This window comes from Podarcis liolepis (assembly GCF_965112155.1).
Source record: "Podarcis liolepis genome assembly, chromosome: 7".
Classification (NCBI taxonomy): Eukaryota; Metazoa; Chordata; class Lepidosauria; order Squamata; family Lacertidae; genus Podarcis; species Podarcis liolepis.
In genome coordinates, this window is record NC_139561.1 from 75,929,669 (window position 1) to 75,953,351 (window position 23,683).

The window sequence follows — 23,683 nt, forward strand, 5'->3', positions numbered from 1 at the left end:
ATATGCAGAAGTGGAAAACAAAAGAAACCAGGGAAGGAGGGGAAGGGAAGTCTATATGTGGGGGTGGTTTTTTGTTTTGTTTTTGTTATCAGTCATTTGTAGTTTCTTTTTCTATTCCTTTTGCTTTTTTTACACGTTCCTTTTGAATAGTTTGTAAGGATGCAAATAAAATTATAATTAAAAAAGGTAAGGAATGAGTAAGATGGGCACCTTTTATGAATCAAGCAGAAAGGGATTATCTATGAATTGCATTATTTGCTTTGAGTCTTTGGCCTTCAAATTCTGTATGTTTTGTATGTGCACATGACTATTGTGATTCTTCTGTTTGTCTCACAGCTTGTGGTTTTAATACAGAATATTTTTAACACAAGCACCCAGATTCCCAAGCCTAAAAGGCAAAGTCATTACAAAGACAGAAATGTTCCTTTGGATTTACATGCAGCTCTCCATTTCCGCACATTCAAGGCATGAACGACTGTGCATGCATGCATAGAGGGCGGTCGGTATCATGTCTCTGTTGGAAACTGGCCCCCTTGGGAAAGGCTAGCTCCTCTTCCCAGGCTCTCGGGGCCTGTTGCCGGTGACCTACCCTGGCTGGCATCCGGACAGACCAGGGAGGTCTTGAATAAGCGACAGCTCCCTTTTGACACTCCCTTCCCCCTTGCATAGTAGCAGGAGAAAGAAAACAGTCTGAAAAGTAGTCTATTTCATTGCTACTTTTATTCCTGACTGTACACTGTACAAAAGCATGACTTCTCACTCAGAATCCCCCGAGCAACTGACTCACTCCTCCTGGACACAAACAACAGGAAGGTTTCATGTTACACTGAGAACACAACTCTGAGAATAGCTTGGAACTTCCTGTCCCGCGCATAGACCCATCATGTGATGTAAACATCGAGCTTGTTCGCAGCTGCTGAGTACTCATATCGTAACAGTCTCATCCTCTACTGCATAAAGCAGACCTTCAGGTCTGGAAGGACGAATGCTTTGGAAGTAAACGCTTTGGGAAGAAGGGCAAGATATAAATTGAATGGATAAACAAGCAAGAATACAAAGGATACAAAGTAAAGTGAGCTATAAATTGGATAAGCTCCAGTAGGTTCCTTAACAAAACTCAGCTCCTAGTGCAAGTCCAACTTCACCAGCAGCTGGCTTGGTCCTGATCACAGAATGGAAGATGGCAGGATCCCCAAGAACGTGCTCTATGGGGAGCTGGCTTCTGGCACCAGACCGCTCTGTGTTACAAAGATGTCTGCAAACATGACAAGAAGGTTGCCAATATCAATACCACCCTGTGGGAACCCCTTGCAGAATTATGTGTCCCTAATTCACTGCACAAAGCAGAAACAGGGAACCTCAGACAGAGGCATCTCTTTGGCACTCAGGACTCTTTCTGAGCCACATTTCTCCCATCATGCTCTTTGCTTGCCTGTATAGGGAAGTAACATGAGTGTATTTGAAAAGTAGTCTGCTTATCTGAAGGTACAATTAACCTTTGTTCGTTTCCCCTCTTTTTGCCTTGACGTTGAACTATGAATGTACGAGTCATCCAGGTAGGTTACTTCATATCCTCTTGCTAATGCTGAAAGACTGATCTGTGAGCTGGAGACTTTCAGTGTGCAGGAACATCTCTCTAGAGATCTGACGTGGGGTAAGTAGATATGTTGCCTGGAAGAGGGGCTTATCCTGGTTGCCTTCACCTATGCTTAGCCTACTCATGTTAGAAAATGTCATCAGTGATCTCTGATCACTGAGAAGTTCTGCTGTGGCTCTGTGATCAGAGGAACCTCTCTCTTTCTCCCCCCCCCCTTTGAGAGGACAATTAGGATAATGGGAGAGGTGAAATACCTCAGAAAAATAGCGGGAAATATAAATTGGAATGTATGGGTATGGAAAGGATGGAGAGGGTGTTGACTGGGATGGGGAATGGGTTAGATAAGTATTCTAAGACACGAGACCAGAAATTAAGAACTAGATTTAACTCTTGGATAATGAAATAAGGATTTCAACTTTAAATGTTAAAGGACTGGGGTAGAGTATGAAAAGGAGGATAGAAACATTACTGAATAAAGATAAAGCAGATATAATATTTTTACATGAAACACATCATACAAAAGAGGGGGTTAATGAACTCAAACTGAGAGGTATAAATAATTATGAGAAAGCATATGGTACTTCCAAATCAAGAGGGGGTAGCAACTATAATTTCAAAGAGATGTGGGTTTAGTATAGTAAAGATGAAGAAAGATCCTGAGGGAAGATACGTTATAATCCAGGGAACAGTGGCAGTGGAAGAATACACTATGATTAATATTTAAGCTCCTAATGAAAATCAGGTGGAATTTTTTGATAAAGTGTTTAAGGAAATGGAGGACATTCAAAAAAGCTATGTGATTATAGCAGGAGATTTAAATATGGTATTAGATAAGTAAAATTCTACCCCAGAGGAAAGATGTAATAATGCTACAGGATTAGCTAAAATTATGGAAAAAGGGTATGAAAGATGTTTGGAGAGTGATGGGGGGGGGGACAAGAAGAAATTTTTCTTTCTTCTCATAAGATCTATTCAAGGATCGATTATATCTTTGTTTTAAAAAACTTAATACCTAAAATTAATGAATATGGAAATTGGAAGATAAACGTAGAAAGTAGAGATAGAGAGGTTATGGAACAACCAATTTCAGAAAAAGAAATAGAGGGAATTATAGGTAAACTATAAGGGGGGAAAGCTCCAGGAGCAGATGGAATGGGAACAAAATATTATAAGGTATTTAAAAATATATTGGTTCCTAAATTAAAAATATTAAATAATTCAGTAATAGAGAGTGAGAGGATCCCTCTATCATGGGAACAATCAATAATTATCTATATTCCAAAACCAGGAAATGATATGAAGGACCCAGGATTGTATAGACTGATTTCCCTAATAAATTAAGATGCTAAAATATTGACCGCAATAATGGCAAAAAGGATGAATAATTTTGTGTATAAATATATAAATAAAAACCAATATGGCTTTGTAGCAAGAAGACAGATGTCTAGTTTAATAGGAAGAGTGCTGAATAAATAGATATAATAAGAAATAAATTGAAAGCTGGTATAGTAGCACTGGGTATTTGTAAGGCATTTGACTGTGTAGAATAACCTGTGGTAAAATGATTACAGAAAGTTTAGGATTTGGAGAATGATTAAAGGGATTAATAAATCAATTATACTTGAGAAACAAGGCATATCTCGTAGTGAACAATGGTATAACGGAACAAATAACACTAGCCCAAGGTACAAGACAATTTTTGTATTTTATTTGTATTGATCATTGAAACTCTGGCCAATGTAATTTGAGAAGATAGAAATATAAAAGGAATAAGCAATAATGGAAAAGAGAAAATAAGTTTATTTGCAGATGACACCTTGCTAACAATAAAAAATCCGTTGGGAAATATACAGGTAATAGACGCACATTTGAAAAAAAAACCTGGGTTAAAGCTGACTGAAAGTCCAAAGGTAGCCTTGTTATCAATTTATGATGAGGCGGAAGGCTCACAGGCTATGAAGGACTTGCTCACAAATTTATTGGTATAAAGAGGTGTGGGATATATAGTAGCTGTTAATGATAAGTTAACATGTGCTATTAAGCTAAGTTGGGGAATATGTAGGAGAAATGATTTTGAGGAGATATGGAAAGTATTTGTGGAATTTGTACTGAAAGGGGTCAAACCATCGCAAGAGGTGTAGAAATTTTGGGTGGTTGGATAATTACAATGGAATGGTCTCAGGTGTGGGGTGCACATTTTTTATTTATTTCTTATTATTATTTAAAAATAAGAAAAAATAAATAAAATAAAAAATAAATCAGTGATCTCTCCTCTAGAAGGAAGGCAGACTCAGAAAGGGCCAGTGGATAGTTAATGGTTTATTTATTTATTTATTTTAAAGCGTTTATTAATTTTCCAATAAAAACATCCAATTAACATATCAAATCAAATCCAAAAAACTAAAAAACTAAAATAAAAAAGTCCAACTGTTTTCCAAATTGTAATAATTTTTGTTTTGGCTTCCCACGGTCTGAATTCTGAAGCGCTTTCAACATCATAGTCCTGCCACTCATCATCCTCAATGTTTTTCAGAATTCCATATCCAATCTTTTGACTCTGGTTCTGAGATCCTCATTCATGTCAGAAAACAGATACTTTTTTTCCTATGGAGTGCAGATTTGTCCGTATACTGTACTCTTTCAGCTGTTTTTGTTTTTTCATCGCACCGCTTCATTTAATTGCATCCAATTTCAAAGTTCTGTCCAGCTCTTTGAGAATTGTTATTTCGGCAGCTCCCAAATTGTTGCTCTTTCCCGTCCAGGTGTTATCAAAGAAACAGAGATAAACCTCCTTCTGAAACCTCCTTCTTGATTTATTCTTAAACAGACTGTTTGCAATGTAGCCATATATCAGACAGTTAACAATTGGCCTTTGGAATCCACCCAATCCCCCCTCCGGGCCCTAGAGGGGGCTGCCAGACATCCATTTAGCCCTCTCTCTCTCGCTCATAATAATAATAAAAAACATCTTTTTGCAAACAGTTGTATATATAATCTTTATGACCAACCATCAGTTAGCTCCTGTTTCTCTTAATCAGGGAAGTATTTCAGATATTCCATAAGTGTGTGGTGGGTAGGAGCCATTTTGTCCTTTGTTCTTTGTTTTCGTCTTTAACAGGCATTTCAAATCTTAGAAGAAAAGTGGCTGCAAGTAGGTCCCAATTATATATGAAAGTCCATCTGTACTCACTTTTTGAAGAGCAATTTAGGTTCTTAATGAGGCTTGGCATGCATTACGGATTATTAACGTTACAGGAAGAAGAAGAAAAAACCATACAAAGCCCCTCCAGATTCCAAACATCATGATGAGGATCTCTTTGAAGTTCAATCTTTTGCACCAGAGACTGTACATGCTGCAGGTTTTTCCCCAGCTTCGTCAGTTCAGAGCGTGTCTGTTTGTTTTCCAAATCTTTATATTTTCCCAAACAGATTCGTCTGGCTATGGGGTGGCATCGCAGGAGTGTCAGTCCATCCCTTGCTCCGTGACCCAGTGCCCCTGCCGTCTGCCACATCGGCAATCTGGGGCAAACCGCGGGTCACCGAGACCGTCCTCCCCTGCCCTGGGGAGGCTGCCAGGGCTAATTACCCCCATATCAGCCCTGAATTATCGGAATGGCTGACGTTCGATCGTGTGGGATCCGCCATTTTCCACCGCCGGAAACAGGAAGCTGATAGTAGCAGGAGTAGCAGGGGCAGGAAGTTCAGTGAACCCAGCAAAGTTTGTGGGTCTGAGCAGGTTTCCAATGATGCCTATGTACAGTGGCACAACCAAAGGGTATTGCATATGTGCATCATTCTAATCTCTCTAGTGGAACCAGTATCCAGAAAGAGCCTACCACCCCGCAATCCAGCAATTCAGAAATAAAAAGAAAGCAGAGGGTTGGGGAAAAGAGATGAGGACCATCCACAGAGAGGTGGTACCCTTTGATAGGAGGTGGGTATACTGCCCACCCCTACTGAGTAGGTGGCGTAGTCAAAGCATGCCAGGGACTTGTTCCACAGTGCTGACTTTCACCTAAAGAAAGGAGGCAGTGATTCTATTAGATTGCCATCAAATTGCCATTTGTGCTTAACTGCTTGTCAAATACCATCATTAGGTCTTGGCATAATCGGCACATAGCGTTTCTTTATTACATACTTCCCCAAACAATTTCAACCATCTCCTTATGCAATTTAAGGTCTGGGATAATGGGAGCATGTCATCTGCTTATAGCAGCATATTATTTTAGCAAGTTGGTCAATGGTGTTATTTACATATACAGTGGTACCTTGGGTTACAAACACCTTGGGTTACAAACACTTCGGGTTACAGACGCCGCTAACCCGGAAGTAGTACCTCGGGTTAAGAACTTTACCTCAGTCTCCAGTTTTCTCCATAAAAAGTCTTATTTTCTGTCAACGGCTAAGGTCGAGTCAATGAAGGTGAGCGATGAGAGAAGAAGGGAGGGAGGGAAGGAGAGCAGATATATGCCATTTGGTTATTCATCTTGAACCAAACACCATTCACAGAAATGACTCCTGAGTGAATGTATGGCAATTTGTTTGTTTCCCTTTATGTCTTCCTCCTCTCCCATCCTACCCTTCTGTTTCAATTCCATTAACCTACTAAGTGGGGCACAAACAGGTACAAAGCAAAAGTAGTTCTGGGGTAGTTGCAGCATGAGACAATGGAGGTGTGTGGGGAGGGAGGGGGGAAGCAGGTGTGTGCCTGTGATTGACACTGCAACCCTCAGCTCAGGCATATAATTTTTCTAGCCGAAGTGTTTATCAATCTGATAGATCCTAATATACTTACAAAAGATATAGAAGTGAGGCATACAAAACCCACAAAGGTCTCTATCACTATCCACATATTTTTATCTGAATGCAGAGCTACAAAAGAGTGTCAACAGTTCATGGGAAGGATTCAGAGAGCTGTGGATATAGGGTGGTATATAATTTCAATAAATAAATAAAAATTATAATTATAAACGTATTTATTCAGCTACTGCTATATTGCAGGCAAACGGTGTCAAAAGATGGAGGAGACCCAGTAAAGTATTGATGTTCTTTGTAAAAAAATCATTTAAAAATCGTTTATACATCTCCAGTGTCAAAGACCAAGGTAAAGAGGTGTGTCTTAATTCACCAAAAGCCATATAATGATGGTGCAAGACTCACACCTGTCAGGAGGGAGCGCCACAGCTTTAGAGCAGTCCACGAGAATGCCATCTCCAAAGCCATTATCCATCAAGCTTTTGAGGGCAAAGCATATTACAGTTGCTAAGCAACAGGCAGGTAAAATTAGTAAGTGGTCCACCAAGGTGCTCAGCGGTTTTCAGAGGATCAAAAGGGGGAATTATTTTGGGAGGAGGAACCACTTATGAGAACAGGGTGGTGAAAGGCAGCACAGTTTCTTTGTTTTTTGTTCATCTTGCACCCTGAGAACCTGGAACAGAGAATTAGTAAACGTACAGCCGGAGGACATCTTCGCCACAGCACAATCTGTGGTAGGCCTCTTGTCACATATGCAAATTTTAAGCACACCCAAACATAAACTGCAACTTATGTGGAATAATGTGCGTGTCTCCCTTCCCCAGGTTCGGCATCCCAGTTACGCTGAGCAGTCACTGATCTGACCATTCGCACCATGCAGGCCCTGCAGATTGGCGCCGTGGTTTGTGCTTTCATCAGCCTTCTGCTGCTCCTCATTGCCCTGGGCTCAGACTACTGGCTGGAAAATGAAGTGAGCAACACTGGCCTCTGGAGATCTTGTTTTCGTATTGGACCAGTTGATAGTTGTGGTTCATTTGGGATGGATGTGAGAGGTAAGCTTTTTGTCTTCTGTTCAGAGTACTAGTGGTGTAGTATTCAACCGTAACTTTGGGGGGGGGCAGTTGACAGTTCCCCAACTCCCTGAAAATTCAGTGTGACTAGGGATAACACATTCACTCCATGCTTTTTTTTTGGGGGGGGGGAGGAATTAATGTTTTGATTCAAGTGCAGTGGGTTCAAGCACAAAATGGCTGTTGACATTTAACCTCCTTCTTCCTTTCTCTTCCTTCCTTCCTGAAAGATTACATCCATGCTACCCGAGCCTTCATGTTCTTCGGGATGATCGCTGGAGCCGTCTCTTGCATTGGTCTTTGTGGCACCTTTTTTAGCGTGCAATTTGGCTCCATCTCCAAGGCCAAGACCGCAGCCATAGCCAGCATTGTTGCAGGTATTATGGGCATAGGCGCCGACTCCATGGGGCTTGAGGGGGCTCGAGCCCCCTCAAAAAAATTTTTGTGGGGGCTCAGCCCCCCCAATAATCTCGGGCGGGCGCCCTTCGAGGAGAGCGCCGCCGCCGTCCCCCGCCTCCTCCTCACCTGCTCCTTCGCCAGCCAGCGAGCCGCGCGCCCTAATCGGAGGCACTGCCGGAAATCCCGCGAGAACAGGGGAATCCCGACTGGCCACACCTCCCAGCCAGCCAATCGGCTGGCTGGGGGGCGTGGCTTGCCCTATTTAGGGCCGGAGCCACTTTATTTGCATATTCATGAGCTTATTTATTATTCATGAGCTTTCCCGGGCCCCCCCAATATTTTTTCTAAGTCCGCGTCCCTGATTATGGGGGGTCATAAGTATCTGCTTCCAGTCAGTTCAAGCCCCTCAAGCCCCTGAACACAAAGCTGTAAACTGTGTCAAGCTGAAATGTCCACCCAAAATGTTCTTACTTGAATCCAATGAAGTTATACTCTGAGCAGACCCACTGAAATCAATGATGAAAGGTGCTATCCAATAGTCCTCTGTCCACCTCCAGGGTTTTGTGAGTGGTGGAGCCACCTACCACATCTCCACTGGATATGTAGCGGGGAGGGGGGAGGGCAGCAGGATGATCAGGCCCAATTCCTGGCTGGTGCTTCAGTAAGGTTTAGCTCAAGCCCAATGCTATGGCATGTGGGCGGTGAGACTGGTTCCAGATCCAAGGGATGCTTGGCCAGTTCAGCCCTGCTTTCTCCTTGCCCTGGAAGCACATCCAATGGATATGTTTCAAAGGTGGAATCAGGAACTTCCTGCAGCCAATCAGAAGCCACGCTTTGGTTTCAGAACTTTTTGGAATTCAAAACGACTTCCGGAAGGGATTCCTTTCGACTTCCAATATATGACTACTACTACTACTACTAAGGTATATATTTATAGGCGGGTGGCTTCCAACAAATGACAACACTATAAGACATCAAAAATTATAAATAACTAAAATGTGAAAACAATTTTTTAAGAAAAAATTATAAATAAAAAATAGTTTAAAACAACAACGCTTAAATACAATAAGTTCCACTTGGTCCCTGACTCCATCCCTGTAGCCATCTGGCAACCAGGGCACATCTGTCAGCCACTGCATTTCACAAGCTACAACTTCTGGGTCATCCTGGAATATTTAATGTACAAGCAACTTTATATCTTAATGTATTTTTTCTTAATAGCTCTTTGCGTCATGATTGCCATGGCCACCTTCACAGGGTGTGCGGGAACACAGTTCAGTTATGGATGGTCTTTTGGCTTGGGCTGGGCCTCCTTTCCTCTCTTCCTTATAACTGGTGAGTATGTGCCAAATGGGAAATGCTGAAAATGTGTGTCTTTATTTAAAGGTTTTCCTTTGTATGGAGTTGGCAGCTGCATTCTTTCATTACGGAACAGTCTGGGGCTGAGCTACACATTTAGCATCATCACGTGGTCGTACCCCTGGCAGCGTTCCACTTTGGCTGTGGATGGAGGCTCATATATTGATCAATTTCCTGGTGTGACATGCTGTGCACACAATTCCACTATCAGCAAAAGAGGAAGAGGGTGGAATGTGACACAATCCCCTGGGTGTGCATCTTTACTGCAAGCATGGATTACTTCTGGGTTTTTAGGCCTTGAAAAGCATTCAGAAATGTCTTTCTCCCTTCTTACCAAAACTCAGAAGGAATCAGGTTTCCCCAGATTCAGCTCGAAGGGCAGGTAAATCATCTGAATTAAGCTTGATCTACCATATTTTTCACCCTATAGGACGCACCGGCCCATAGGACGCACCTAGATTTTTTGGGGGGAAATAAAGGGGAAAATTTTTATTCCCCCCCCCCCAGGTGCGGGGCTGGGGCGGGAGAAGCCCGAGCTTCCCCCGACCCCAGCCCCCAGAATGGGAGCCAGAGTGGCTCCTGGAGCTTGCGGGGCTGGGGGTGGTGGAAGCCCGAGCTTCCCCCGCCCCCAGCCCCCAGAGCAGGTCGGAGAGCGCTGGCAAAGGTGAGCGCACCTTCACCATCACTCCCAGAGCTTGCGGGGCTGGGGGTGGGGGAAGCCCGAGCTTCCCCCGCCCCCGCCCCCAGAAAGGGTCCGAGAGCGATGGCGAAGGTGAGCGCACCTTTGCCATTGCTCCCGGAGCTTGCAGGGGCTGGGGGTGGTGGAAGCCAGAGCTTCCCCTGACCCTAGCCCCCAGAACAGGTCAGAGAGTGATGGCGATGGTGCGCGCACGTTCGCCATCGCTCTCAGAGCTTGCGAGGCTGTGGGCGGGGGAAGCTAGAGCTTCCCCCGACCCCAGCACCCCGAACGGGTTGGAGAGCGATGGCGAAGGTGCGCGCAGCTTTGGCATCGCTCTGGGAGCTTGCGCGACTGGGGGGATAGCTTCCTGAAGCCTGCATTCGCCCCATAGGACGCACACACATTTCCCCTTCATTTTTGGAGGGGAAAAAGTGCGTCCTATAGGGCGAAAAATACGGTAAGTGTGTCAGTAGGATTTCTGGACTACGGAAATGCATTTGTGCCAAACTTCAGGAATTCACTAGCCTTATTCCTTACAAATGCTCCCAGAGGCTTTGGCTGAGTACAAATGATATTATATTCTAGAATGAATGGAGACAGACTATTTATTTCATTCACAGACAATCTGCATTTATTTTTTGATCCCGAAAAGAATTTCTTGATAAATGGGTTTATAACTAACTAACTAACTAACTAACTAACTAAATCCTGCCTATCTGGCTGTGTTTCCCCAGCCACTCTGGGCAGCTTCCAACAAAATATTAAAAATACAATAAAACACCAGACATTAATAACTTCCCTAAACAGGGCTGCCTTCAGATATCTTCTAAAAGTCAGGTGTTTATTTCCTTGACCTCTGATGGGAGGGCATTCCACAGGGCTGGTGCCACAAACTACAAGTAAAAAAGCTCATTGCAGATGAGCATTGTCCCACAATGCATCTATCTGAATACTTATGAAAACAGATGGAGGCAAGCCTGGCAAGAAGAGTCCCTTGTAGAAGTCTCAAAATGAATAATGTATTCTGTGGGAGAGAACTGGGCCTGTTAGAATGGCAGGGCTTTGAGGATCAGGGCATGATTCCCCTGATGAGAAAGGAAGGTAATGCTGGGATCAGTTATCTGGATACTCAGATAGTGTTTTATTTTCTGCTGGCTATGCCCTCACCAGCCCTTTTTCTCTCCTGATAGGTGGGCTGGCTTTCCGCGTGAATCCTGCTGCAGCAGAATGAGGAAAAGAGTGTGCTACAATTTCAGATGAACTATGTTGATATCACAAACACAGTCTACACTGGAACAAGTTGGACCTGAAGGAAATGACTATACTTTCATGATGAAGATGACACATTATACAATATTAATGGCGTTAAGGAATGGCAAATTCACAGCACATTGCAATCCGTTAACTGAATACTGAACCAGCCAACTTGGTGCCCTCAAAATGCTGTTGTGTTACAAAGTAGGGCTGCCAAATCTTCTAAACCAAAGAAAAGGACATAAAAAATTCATGATTAATAAATAATGATAATAATAAGGGGGACATTAGGCTTTGTGAAACTGCTCAGCTGACCAGTTGCAGCGCTGGGCTGGGGGCTCTGTAAAACTGTTTGGCTGTGGGGAGTGTGGTTGCCACTCCCCGCAGCTGAGCACTTAAAGGAGTCCCCGGCCTGGCATTGGTTTGCCAACACGAGCAAGGGGGAGCACTGGGGCTGGCACAGCTGGGGATTGGGAGCTCTCCTGTGCCCCAGATGAACCACGCAAAGGAGCCCTGACGCTCCTCCTGCTCTGAGGCATGCTGCTTCCGCTTGCCGGGCACAGCTGTTCATGCTCCTGGAAGGCAGTTCCCGAGCACACGTGTGCTTTGTCTAAAACCAAAAAACCCTGGACATTTTGGCAATTAAAAAAAAATCCCCCCGGACGGTGTTTTCACCCTTTAAATACCAGATATATCCTGGAAAAACTGGACGCATGGCAACCCTAGTTACAACTCCCATCAACCTTGTCCATTGTCTGTTGGCCATTGACCATGCAAGCTGGGGCAGAATGGAGCTGGAGTTCACCAACATCTGGAGAGCAACAGATAGGCTACTGCCAATTCAGAAGGAAACCCTTTTTGTTCTCCTAAAAACATTTCTTTTTAGAGGTTACAAAATTTTTACAGTATTGTATTGGCTAAACACATGCTAGTATTACGAATTAAGAATGATGCTAAGCAATATTATTATTCATTCAGTGGCTGGGTTAAAGTAAGGAATGAGAAAGACAGGCATCTTGTATGAATCAAGCAGAACGAAATTATCTATGGATGGCATTGTTTGTTTTGAGTTTTGGCCTTCAAATTCTAAATATTGTGTATGTGCAAATGACTATTGTGATTCCTCTGTTTGTCTCATAGCTAGTGGTTTTAATAAAGAATATTTTTAAGGCAAGCACACAGATTCCCAAGCCTAAAATGAAACCTCATTACAAAGACAGAAATATGCTTTTGGATTTACAGGCAACCTTCCATTTATGCATGTTCAAGGCATACACGACTGTGCATGCATGCATCACCGCGAACCCAGAAGTGGCACGGAAAGGGGGGGAACGGCCCTAAAAGAGCATGGAAATGACAAAAACAGTGTGAAAACGGTGTCTCGCAATCCCAGGAGCCTTTTGCACTGAGGTTTGGGGCCTGCAGAGAGTTTGAGAAAGGAGATTTGGAGGGAGCAATTGTGGTGGAGTTTGGTTGAGTTTTGGGTTACCAAAAGGATTTTTCAAGGGTTTCCTGAGGTTTAGAGAGTGCTTGCATACTTTTTCAAATGTTTTCTGCACCTGCAAACATCCCTGCAAAGACATCAGATGCAGCACAACTATTAGCTACATTTCTCAGATGTTCCTGCATTTTTCTCTGTTGTTTATTCCCAATATCAAAATTCCCTTCCAAACCCTTTATCGTTATCACAGTCACTGTTATGTGACTTTCAATCGTGTTTAACAAATCCATAAATATGTTGACATGCGACAGGAATTTTGTTGTGTTTGTTGTCAGTCATTTTAAGCACTGTACTCCCTCGAAGGGTTCAATCTTCATACCAAGCTCTTATCTCTAAAGTTCTGGGCTGTCTTCCAACTTTCCTTTGTTTAATGAAATTCAGAGTAATTTTTCGAGTCTCTTAATGAGCAGATATTTCCCGAGTCCAATTAAAGATGTTCCGTAGACAGCAATGCCATTGAATATATTCCACAATTAATCATAGAATCATAGAATCATAGAATCATAGAATCATAGAGTTGGAAGAGACCACAAGGGCCATCGAGTCCAACCCCCTGCCAAGCAGGAAACACCATCAGAGCACTCCTGACATATGGTTGTCAAGCCTCTGCTTAAAGACCTCCAAAGGAGGAGACTCCACCACACTCCTTGGCAGCAAATTCCACTGTCGAACAGCTCTTACTGTCAGGAAGTTCTTCCTAATGTTTAGGTGGAATCTTCTTTCTTGTAGTTTGGATCCATTGCTCCGTGTCCGCTTCTCTGGAGCAGCAGAAAACAACCTTTCTCGCTCCTCTATATGACATCCTTTTATATATTTGATTCCTCTAAAATCCAAGCTTGCTCTCCCTGAGCCCTAGGGAAAGCTTGCCAAGACCTAAGATTCACCTTCACTTTAATAATTGATATACGATGAAAATCCATACAAGCAGATGCAGTTTTTGTGTGAGATATACCCCAGTTGTAATCCATCAGCTAACTGCACCACAGTTCAGCATTTTATCATCCCAAGCTGAAAGCATATCAATCTAGTTTTCACCAGTTCTAATTAGAGCCCTCCACAGATGACCGCGCCATGAAGCATCAAATTCTCAAGTTTTTATACAGTTCCTCCTGCATTCCATTTGATTAATTAGATCTTTCTTAATGAGGCTTGCCAAATCGTGAAATAGCAAGTATAGAAAGGAAACAGCCACTCACCTCACATAAACCATAGAAAACGCTGAAAGTCCTTCTCAGTTCAAAGCTTGGCACTCAGTGACTGAGTTACTTAGCAGGTCTTTTTTTGTCTCCTTCTTCCAGAACACGCCTGTTTGTAAGTTCAGATTTAATTAATTTTTAAAGAACAGGGATGCTCATGGCGATGGCTCTGGACAGTTTCCAATTTTTGCAGTGCTCAACACCCAGCGTCCCTGCCCCCACCTTCTGTAGCGAGTGGCAGTTATCAGATGATCCGTGGGTGACGGCCAGTCCCCCCCACCCGGGGGGGGGGGCAGGGATAATTACTCCCATATTACCCCTGAATTCCTGCATGACTGGAGTGCAGTGCCATGGAAAGCAGCCAAACGCCATGGCGATCAGACCAGAAGTTGGGAGGGCAATCCTTTGGGAAGAAGGGTGAGATATAAATTGAACAAATAAACGAACAAGAACCGTTGCAAAGTAAAGTGAGCTACAAATTGCATAAGCTTCAGTATGTCCCCTAACAAAACACAACTCCTAGGGTACAAGTCCGACTTCGCCAGAGAGTGGAAAGATGGGGATTGAGACAGCCAAGTTAGGAACAGTTGGGGACGAAATCAAAAAAGAGGATAAGGTACTATTTCAGTACGCCATGGCCGCTGCCAGACTGTTAATTGCTCAGAATTGGAAGAACCAAAACACCCCATCAATTGGAGAGTGGCAAACAAAATTATTTGAATTTGTTAGCCTAGCAAAACTGACACAAAAAATTAGGAACCAAAAGAATGCAAAGTTTATGAACGACTGGAATAAATTTATGACTTACATTGAAGGAAACCATAGAAATTTAAAGACTATAGCTGGTTTGATATAAATCCCGCGATGTGTAAACTACTTACAAATATAAGCTGCAAGAGAGATAAACCATGGATATTAAGAAGCCTGAAAGCAGGAGGGATGGAGGTCAGTAGGGGGACGAAAAGAGGGGGAAATTGTCAAGGATATAAAGAAACATAGGTGTAGATAAATAATTGAAATGGAAATCGTTTACTTTGTCTTTAATCTTTTGTTTATTTCTTTTTTGTTTGCAATGGTTGATTTGATGTGGGTTTTTTTTGTTTGTATGTTTATGTATATGAAACACAATAAAAAGAATTAAAAAAAGAGAGAGAGAGCCAAGTTAGCCCTAGGGGTGGGGATTTGATTCAGTCTGCATTTGAATCACACTTTCTGTAACAATATGCAAACCAAAACTTCTTTCAAAATCCACACTTCTCTTTTCACAAAGGACTTATTTATAGACTGGTGGAGTTTCCATATGAGAACTGGTGCCTTATGGGAGATTGGGATGGGGTGGTCTCCCCAACACAGGATAAGACTTCAGAGAAGTTAACCTTTGTTGCTCTGCCCACTTTTTGCCTTGCTGTTGGCAGTTGGCTTCTTGATCATTTCTGGAACACAGTGGCAATCCAGGTGGGTTGCACCATTTCCTCTTGCTAATGCTGAAGGCCTTTGGCAAGTTGTTTGTGTGCTGTAACCTTTGAAGACAGAGCAAAGGAGAAGTAGAGAGAAGGACTGAGCTGTGAACTGGAGCCTTTTGGTGTGCAGGAACATCTCTCTGGAGATCTGACGTGCGGTAAGCAAATCTGTTGCCTGGAAGAGGGGCTTATACTGGTTGCCTTCACCTATGCTTAGCCTACTCTTGTTAGGAAATGCCATCAGTGATCTCTCCTCTTGAAGGGAGGCAGACTCAGAAAAGGCCAGTGAATAGTTAATGGTCTGAAGGAGCAGCAGCAGGACCTGGAAGCTCAGCAATCCCAGCAAAGGATATAATAAGAAGAAATAAACTGAAAGTTGGTATAGTAGCACTGGATATTTGTAAGGCATTTGACTATGTAGAATGGTTGGCATTAAAAATGATTATAGAAAGCTTAGGATTTGGAAAACGATTTAAGGGATTAATAAATCAATTATATTTGAGGAACAAGGCATATGTCCTCATGAACAATGGTATAACAGAACGAACACTAGTTTGCGCTACAAGACAAGGATGCCCCCTTTCCCCTATTTTATTTGTATTGATCATTGAAACTCTGGCCAATGTAATTTGAGAAGTTAGAAATATATAAGGAATAAGCAATAATGGAAAAGAGAAAATAAGTTTATTTGCACATGACGCCTTGCTAACAATCAAAAACCCATTGGAAATATGCAGGTAATAGAGGAACATTTGAAAAAAAATTGGGTTAAAGCTGTCTGAAATTCCAGAGGTAGCATTGTTATCAATTTATGATGAGGTGGAAGGTTTGCAGGTTATGAAGGGCTTGCTCACAAATTTATTTGTATGTATCTGAAGAAGTGTGCATGCACACGAAAGCTCATACCAAGAACTAACTTAGGTGGTCTTTAAGGTACTACTGGAAGGAATTTTTTTATTTTGACTATGGCAGACCAACACGGCTACCTATCTGTAAACAAATTTATTGACAGCTGTATGAGTTTTTATAGCTAGGAAGTGAAGGGGCAAGGTGAATATAAAATAGAAGAATGGTATAAAGAGGTGTGGGATATAGCTACTAATGATAAATTAACATGTGCTATTAAGGTAAAATGGGGAATATTTAGGAGAAATGATTTTAAGGAGATATGGAAAGTATTTGTGGAATTTGTACTGTTCAAACGGAAAGGGGTCAAACCATCACAAGAGGTGTTGAAATTTTGGGAGGCTGGATAGTTACAATGGGAGCTGGCAAACAACCTTGTCTAACCGTTCTGGCTGAGTCTATTGGCCCTGACAACTGGCCTACTCAGTCTACTCTGACTTGAAGCTTGAAGTTCTTAATTTAAACTCAGCAGAGGCACCTGTCCATCTTAGTCCCCAGTTTTCTCCATAAAAAGTCTTCTTTTCTGTCAAAGGCTGAGGTCGAATCAATGAAGGTGAACGATGAGAGAAGAAGGGAGGGAGGGAAGGAGAGCAGATATATGCCTTTCGGTTATTTGTCCTGAGCCAAACACCATTCACAGAAATGACTCCTGAGTGAATGGATGGCAATTTGTTTGGTTCTCTTCATGTCTTCCTCCTCTCCCATCCTACCCTTCTGTTCAGTTCCATTAACTTACTAACTGGGGCACAAATAGGCACAAAGCAGAAGTAGTTCTGGGGCGGTTGCAGCTTGAGGAAATGGAGTTGTGTGGGGAGGGTGGGGAGAGCAGTTGTTTGCCCGCAATTGACACTGCTAGCCACCATTCTTCAGCTCAGGCATATAATTTTTCTAGCCAAAGTATCCATCAATCTGATAGATCTTAAAAGATATAGAAGTGAGGCATACAAACCCCACAAAGATCCTTATCACTATCCACATATTGGAATGCAGAGCTACAAATGAGTGTCAACAGAGCCAGTGTGGTGTAGTGGTTAAGAGCGGTAGTCACGTAATCTGGGAAACCGGGTTCGCGTCTCCGCTCCTCCACATGCAGCTGCTGGGTGACCTTGGGCCAGTCACACTTCTTTGAAGTCTCTCAGCCCCACTCACCTCACAGAGTGTTTGTTGTGGGGGAGGAAGGCAAAGGAGATTGTTAGCCGCTTTGAGACTCCTGAAGGGGAGTGAAAGGCGGGATATCAAATCCAAACTCTTCTTCTTCAAACAGTTCATAAGAAGGATTCAGAGACCTGCAGCTGTATGGCGGCATATACCATATTTCTCCGTGTATAAGACAATGCTTTTTGCTAAAAAATAAATAAAAAATAGGCAAAAATTGGGTGTCGTCTTATACATGGAGAATGAATGCAGGGGGGACGTGTGATTAATGGTAGCAGCAAGAAGGAGATTGGCAGTGGCAACTGGGCAGGCAATTGGCGGCTGTGGCAAGTGGGCAGGTGGGCTGCTGGTGGCAGTGAGCGGGCAGACAATTGGTGAATGCAGTGACGTGTGCATTCGGCAATGGCTGTGGCAAGCGATTGGCAGTGGTGGGAAGGTGGGCGAGCGATTGGCGGAAGTGTTTCCCCCCACCCCCCAAAGAGGCTAAACAACTGAATTTCTTAATTTTGGGTTTAAAAAATAGGAGTTTCTTATACAAGGGGGCCTCTTATAAATGGAAAAATACAGTATTTTCAATAATTAAAAATAATTATAATTATAATCCAGTGCACAAATGTATTTGTTCAGCTACAGCTATATCGCAGGCAAATGGTGTCAAAAGATGGAGGAGACCCAGTAAAGTATTGATGTACTTTGTAAAAAAAACATTTAAAAATGGTTTTTACATCTCCAGTGTCAAAGACCAGGGTAAAGAGGTGTGTCTTCAGCATTCACCAAAAGCTATATAATGATGGTGCAAGACTCACACCTGTGAGGAGGGAGTGCCACAGCTTTAGGGCCATCTCTGAAGCCATTATCCGTCAAGCTTTTGAAGGAGGTGGAAAAAACCAAGATGGCAAAGCATATTACATTGGCTACAAATAATTAGTTTTGACCAGCATTTTCTGCTGCAGATGTTCTTTTGACAGGTTACCAGCATTTTATATTCTTTTTTAAGGCACGTACAGAGAGATAGGCTTGTTGCCTGACTGAGTTAACAGATGTCAGGGCGGCTTTGTAGGCGCTAAGCAACAGGCAGGTAAAATTAGTAAGTGGTCAGAAGTTTTCAGAAGATCAAGGTGGGAATTATTTTGGGAGGAGGGACCACTTATGAGAACAGGATGGTGAAAGGCAGCACAGTTTGTTTATTTTTTGTTTATCTTGCGCCCTGAGAACCTGGAACAGAGAATTAGTAAACGTACAGCCTGAGGACATCTTCACGACAGCACAATCTGCAGTAGGCCTCTCGGCAGATACGTAAATTTTAAGCACACCCAAACATAAACTGCAACTTATGTGGAATAATGTGCGTGTCTCCCTACCCCAGGTTTGGCATCCCAGTTACGCTGAGCAGTCACAGATCTAGCCATTCGCACCATGCAGGCCCTGCAGATTGGTGCCGTGGTTTGTGCTTTCATCAGCCTTCTGCTGCTCCTCATTGCCCTGGGCTCAGACTACTGGCTGGAAAATGCCTCGGGCCACATTGGCCTCTGGAAAGCTTGTGCTAAAGTTCTGGCAATTTATACTTGTGGTTCACTTGGGATGGATGTGAAAGGTAAGCTTTTTGTCTTCTGCTCAGAGTACTAGTGGTGTAGTATTCAACCGTAACTTGGGGGGGGCAGTTGACAGTTCCCCAACTCCCTGAAAATTCAGTGTGACTAGGGATAACACATTCACTCCATGCTTTTTTTTGGGGGGGGGGAGGAATTAATGTTTTGATTCAAGTGCAGTGGGTTCAAGCACAAAATGGCTGTTGTGGGAATTTAACCTCCTTCTTCCTTTCTCTTCCTTCCTTCCTGAAAGATTTCATCCATGCTACCCGAGCCTTCATGTTCTTTGGGATGATCGCTGGAGCCATCTCTTGCATTGGTCTTTGTGGCACCTTTTGTAGCGTGCAATTTGGCTCCATCTCCAAGGCCAAGACCGCAGCCATAGCCAGCATTGTTGCAGGTATTATGGATCCAGTGAAGTTATACTCTGAGCAGACCCGCTTAAATCAATGATGGAAGGACCTATCCAATAGTCCTCTCTCCACCTCCAGGGTTTTGTGAGTGGTGGAGCCACCTACCACATCTCCAATGGATATGTAGCTGGGAAGGGGAGGGCAGCAGGATGATCAGGCCCAATTCCCGGCTGGTGCTTCAGTCAGGTTTAGCTCAAGTCCAGTGCTATGGCATGTGGGCGGTGAGACTGGTTCCAGATCCAATGGATGCTTGGCCAGCTCAGCCCTGCTTTCTCCTTGCCCTGGAAGCACATCCAATGGATATGTTGCAAGGGTGGAAGTAGGAGCTCCCTGCAGCCAATCAGAAGCCACGCTTTGGTTTCAGAACTTTTTGGAATTCCAACGAGTTCCGGAACGGATTCCTTTCGACTTCCAAGATACAACTGTATAGTATACTTCTTCTTCTTCTTCTTCTTCTTCTTCTTCTTCTTCTTCTTCTTCTTCTTCTTCTTCTTCTTCTTCTTCTCCTCCTCCTCCTCCTCCTCCTCCTCCTCCTCCTCCTCCTCCTCCTTCTGCTACTACAGTGGTACCTCAGGTTACATACGCTTCAGGTTACAGACTCCGCTAACCCAGAAATATTACCTCGAGTAAAGACCTTTGCTTCAGGATGAGAACAGAAATTGTGCAGCAGCGGCACGGCGGCAGCAGGAGGCCCCATTAGCTAAAGTGGTACCTCAAGTTAAGAACAGTTTCAGGTTAAGTACGGACCTCCGGAAAAAATTAAGTACTTAACCTGAGGTACCACTGTACTACTACTACCAAGTTACATATTTATAGGCTGCCCATCTGACTGGGTTGCTACAGCCACTCTGGGTGGCTTCCAACAAATGACAACACTGTAAGGCAACAAACATTATAAATAACTAAAATGTGAAAACAATTTAAAAACCCCCAATTATAAATAAAAAATAGTTTAAAACAACAACTCTTAAATACAATCCGTTCCACTTGATCCTTTGTCCCTATCCCCATAGCCATCTGGCAACCAGGGCACATCTGTCAGCCACTGCATTTCACTAGCTGCAGCTTCAGGGTCAGCCTGGGCTATTTAATGTACAAGCAACTTTATATCTTAATGTATTTTTTCTTAATAGCTCTTTGCGTCATGATTGCCATGGCCGTCTACACAGGGGAGACAAGAGGAAATGCCTATTATGGATGGTCTTTTGGCTTGGGCTGGGCCTCCTTTCCTCTCTTCCTTATAACTGGTGAGTATGTGACAAATGGGAAATGCTGAAAATATGCACCTTTATTTAAAGGTTTGCCTTCGTATGGAGTTGGCAGCTGCATTCTTTCATTACGGAACAGTCTGGGGCTGAGCTACACATTTAGCATCATCATGTGGTCGTGCCCCTGGCAGTGTTCCACTTTGGTTGCGGATGGAGGCTCATATATTGATCAATTTCCTGGTGTGACATGCTGTGCACACAATTCCACTATCAGCAAGAGAGGAAGAGGGTGGAATTTGAACCAATCCCCTGGGTGTGCAACTTTACTGCAAGCATGGATTACATCTGTGTTTTTTGGCCTTGAAAAGCATTCAGAAATGCCATTCTTCCTTCATATTGTTATTAGCTGCTTTGAGCCCGGCTTTGGCTGGGGAGGGCGGGATATAAGTAAAATTTTATTGTTGTTATTATTATTATACCAACACTCTGAAGGAATCAGGTTTCCCCAGATTCAGCTCGAAGGGCAGGAAAAACATCTAAAACAATTTTGACTTACGTGTTTCGGCAGGATTTCCGGACTACGGAAATGCATTTGTGCCAAACTTCAGCAATTTGTAATTCACTAGCCTTATTCCTTACAAACGCTCCCAGAGACGTTGGCTGAGTAAAAATGATATTATATTCTAGAAGGAATGCAGACAGACTACCTATTTCATTCACAGACAATTTTCATCTATTTTTTGATCCCGAAAAACACTTATTGATAAGTGGGTTATTTTTATTTTTCTTATTTGTTATTATTTTATTATAATTATTATTAATACCCTGCCACTCTGGACGGCTTCCCACAAAATATTAAAAATACAATAAAACACCAGGCATTAAAAACTTCCCTAAACAGGACTGCCTTCAGATGTCTTCTAAAAGTCAGATAGTTTTTTATTTCTTTGACATCTGATGGGAGGGCATTCCACAGGGCGGGCACCACAACCAAGTAAAAAAGCTCATCGCAGATAGGTTCTGCATTATCCCACAATGCATCTATCTGAATGGTACTTATGAAAACAGATGGAGGCATGCCTGGCAAGAAGAGTCCCTTGTAGAAGTCTCAAAATGAATAATGTATTCTCTGGGAGAGAACTGGGCCTGTTAGAATGGCAGGGCTTTGAGGATCAGGGCATGATTCCCCCAATGAGAAAGGAAGGTAATGCTGGGATCAGTGATCTGGATATCTCAGATAGTGTTTTATCCTCTGCTGGCTATGCCCTTTTTCTCTCCTGATAGGTGGGCTGGCTTTCCGCCTGAATGCTGCTGCAACAGAATGAGGAAAAGAGTGTGCTACAATTTCAGATGAGCTATGTTGATGTCACAAACACAGTCTACACTGGAACAAGTTGGACCTGGAGTAAATGACTATATTTTCATGATGAAGATGACACATTATACACTAGCAATGGAGTTAAGGAATGACAAATTCACAGCACATTGCAATCCATTAACTGAATACTGAACCAGCCAACTTAGTGCGCCCCAAATGTTGTTTTGTTACAAATTAGGGCTGACAAATCTTCTAGACCAAAGGAAAGGACATTTTAAAAAATCATCATAAATAAATAATGATAATAATAAGGGGGACGGTGGGCTTTGTGAAACTGCTCAGCTGAGCAGTTACAGCGCTGGGCTGGGGACTCTGTAAAACTGTCTGGCTGTGGGGAGCGCGGTTGCCACTCCTTGCAGCTGAGCAGTTAAAGGAGTCCCCAGCCCGGCACTGGTTTGCCTGCGAGCAGGGGGAGCACTGGGGCTGGCTCAGCTGGGGATTGGGAGCTCTGCCGTGCCCCAGTTGAACCACACAAAGGAACCCTGATGCTCCTCCTGCTCTGAGGCATGCTGCTTGCGCTTGCAGGGCACAGCTGTTCATGCTCCTGGAAGGCAGTTCCCGAGCACATGTGTGCTTTGTCTAAAACCAGATATGTCCTGGAAAAACTGGACCTATGGCAACCCTAGTTACAACTCCCATCATCCTTGTCCGTTGGCCTTGTCCGACCATGCTAGCTGGGGCAGAACAGAGCTGGTGTTCACCAACATCTGGAGAGCAAACAGATAGGCTACTCCCAATTCAGAAGGAAATCCTTTTCATTCCCTTAAAAATATTTCTTTCTAGAGGTTACAAAATATTTACAGTATAGTATTGGCTGAACACATGCTAGTACAGTGGTACCTCTGGATGTGAACGGGATCCGTCCCAGAGCCCCGTTCGCATCCAGAAGTGAATGCAACTCACGTCTGCGCATGCGTGAGTCACGATTCGCCGCTTCTACGCATGTGCGTGACATCATTCTGTCTGTGCATGCGCAAGCTGCGAAACCCAGAAGTAACGAGCAACCCGAAAATACTTATCCTGAAGCTACTTCAACCTGAGGTATGACTGTATTACAAATTAAGAATGATGCTAAGCAATATTATTATTCATTCAGTGGCTGGGTTAAAGTAAGGAATGAGAAAGACAGGCATCTTGTATGAATCAAGCAGAACCAAATTATCTATGGATGGCATTGTTTGTTTTGAGTTTTGGCCTTCAAATTCTAAATATTGTGTATGTGCAAATGACTATTGTGATTCCTCTGTTTGTCTCACAGCTTTTGATTTTAATAAAGAACATTTTTAACGCAAGCACACAGATTCCCAAGCCTAAAAGGAAACCTCATTACAAAGACAGAAATATGCTTTTGGATTTACAGGCAACCTTCCATTTACGCATGTTCAAGGCATACACGACTGTGCATGCATGCATCACCGCGAACCCAGAAGTGGCACAGAAGGGGGGGGCAGCCCTAAAACGGTGCAAAAACGTTGTCTTGCAATCCCAGGAGCCTTTTACACTGAAGTTTGAGGCCTGCAGAGAGTTCAAGTTCGAGAAAGGAGATTTGGAGGGAGCAATTGTGGTGGAGTTTGGTGGAGTTTTTGGGTTACCAAAAGGGTTTATCAAGGGTTTCCTGAGGTTTAGAGAGTGCTTGCATTCTTTTTCAATGGTTTTCTGCACCTGCAAACATCTCTGCAAAGACAACTGATGTTGAGAGCACGCCTCCCGCAGTTTGATCAAACTCATGCTGGTAGCTTTGAGAACACTGTCCAACCATCTTGT

At 43.2% G+C, this 23,683-nt stretch overlaps 1 protein-coding gene across 2 annotated transcripts; it reads left to right on the forward strand.

Annotated features, from left to right (window-relative positions):
- Positions 1 to 652: 652 nt before the first annotated feature.
- LOC310712359 (lens fiber membrane intrinsic protein-like) lies at positions 653 to 23,203 on the forward strand. Of its 2 annotated transcripts, none has more exons than XM_083515327.1 (5): positions 653 to 1,654; positions 18,698 to 18,925; positions 19,174 to 19,320; positions 20,467 to 20,580; positions 21,826 to 23,203. In XM_083515327.1, exons 2-5 carry the CDS (start codon positions 18,748 to 18,750, stop codon positions 21,864 to 21,866), a joined length of 480 nt encoding a protein of 159 aa, XP_083371453.1. In that variant the 5' UTR covers positions 653 to 1,654; positions 18,698 to 18,747; the 3' UTR covers positions 21,867 to 23,203. The 2 variants fall into 2 exon arrangements, with proteins under 2 accessions (XP_083371453.1, XP_083371452.1); XM_083515326.1 differs by lacking the exons at positions 18,698 to 18,925; positions 19,174 to 19,320; positions 20,467 to 20,580; positions 21,826 to 23,203 and adding exons at positions 7,177 to 7,404; positions 7,653 to 7,799; positions 9,043 to 9,156; positions 11,050 to 12,297 and having other exon boundaries at positions 941 to 1,654.
- Positions 23,204 to 23,683: the final 480 nt, after the last annotated feature.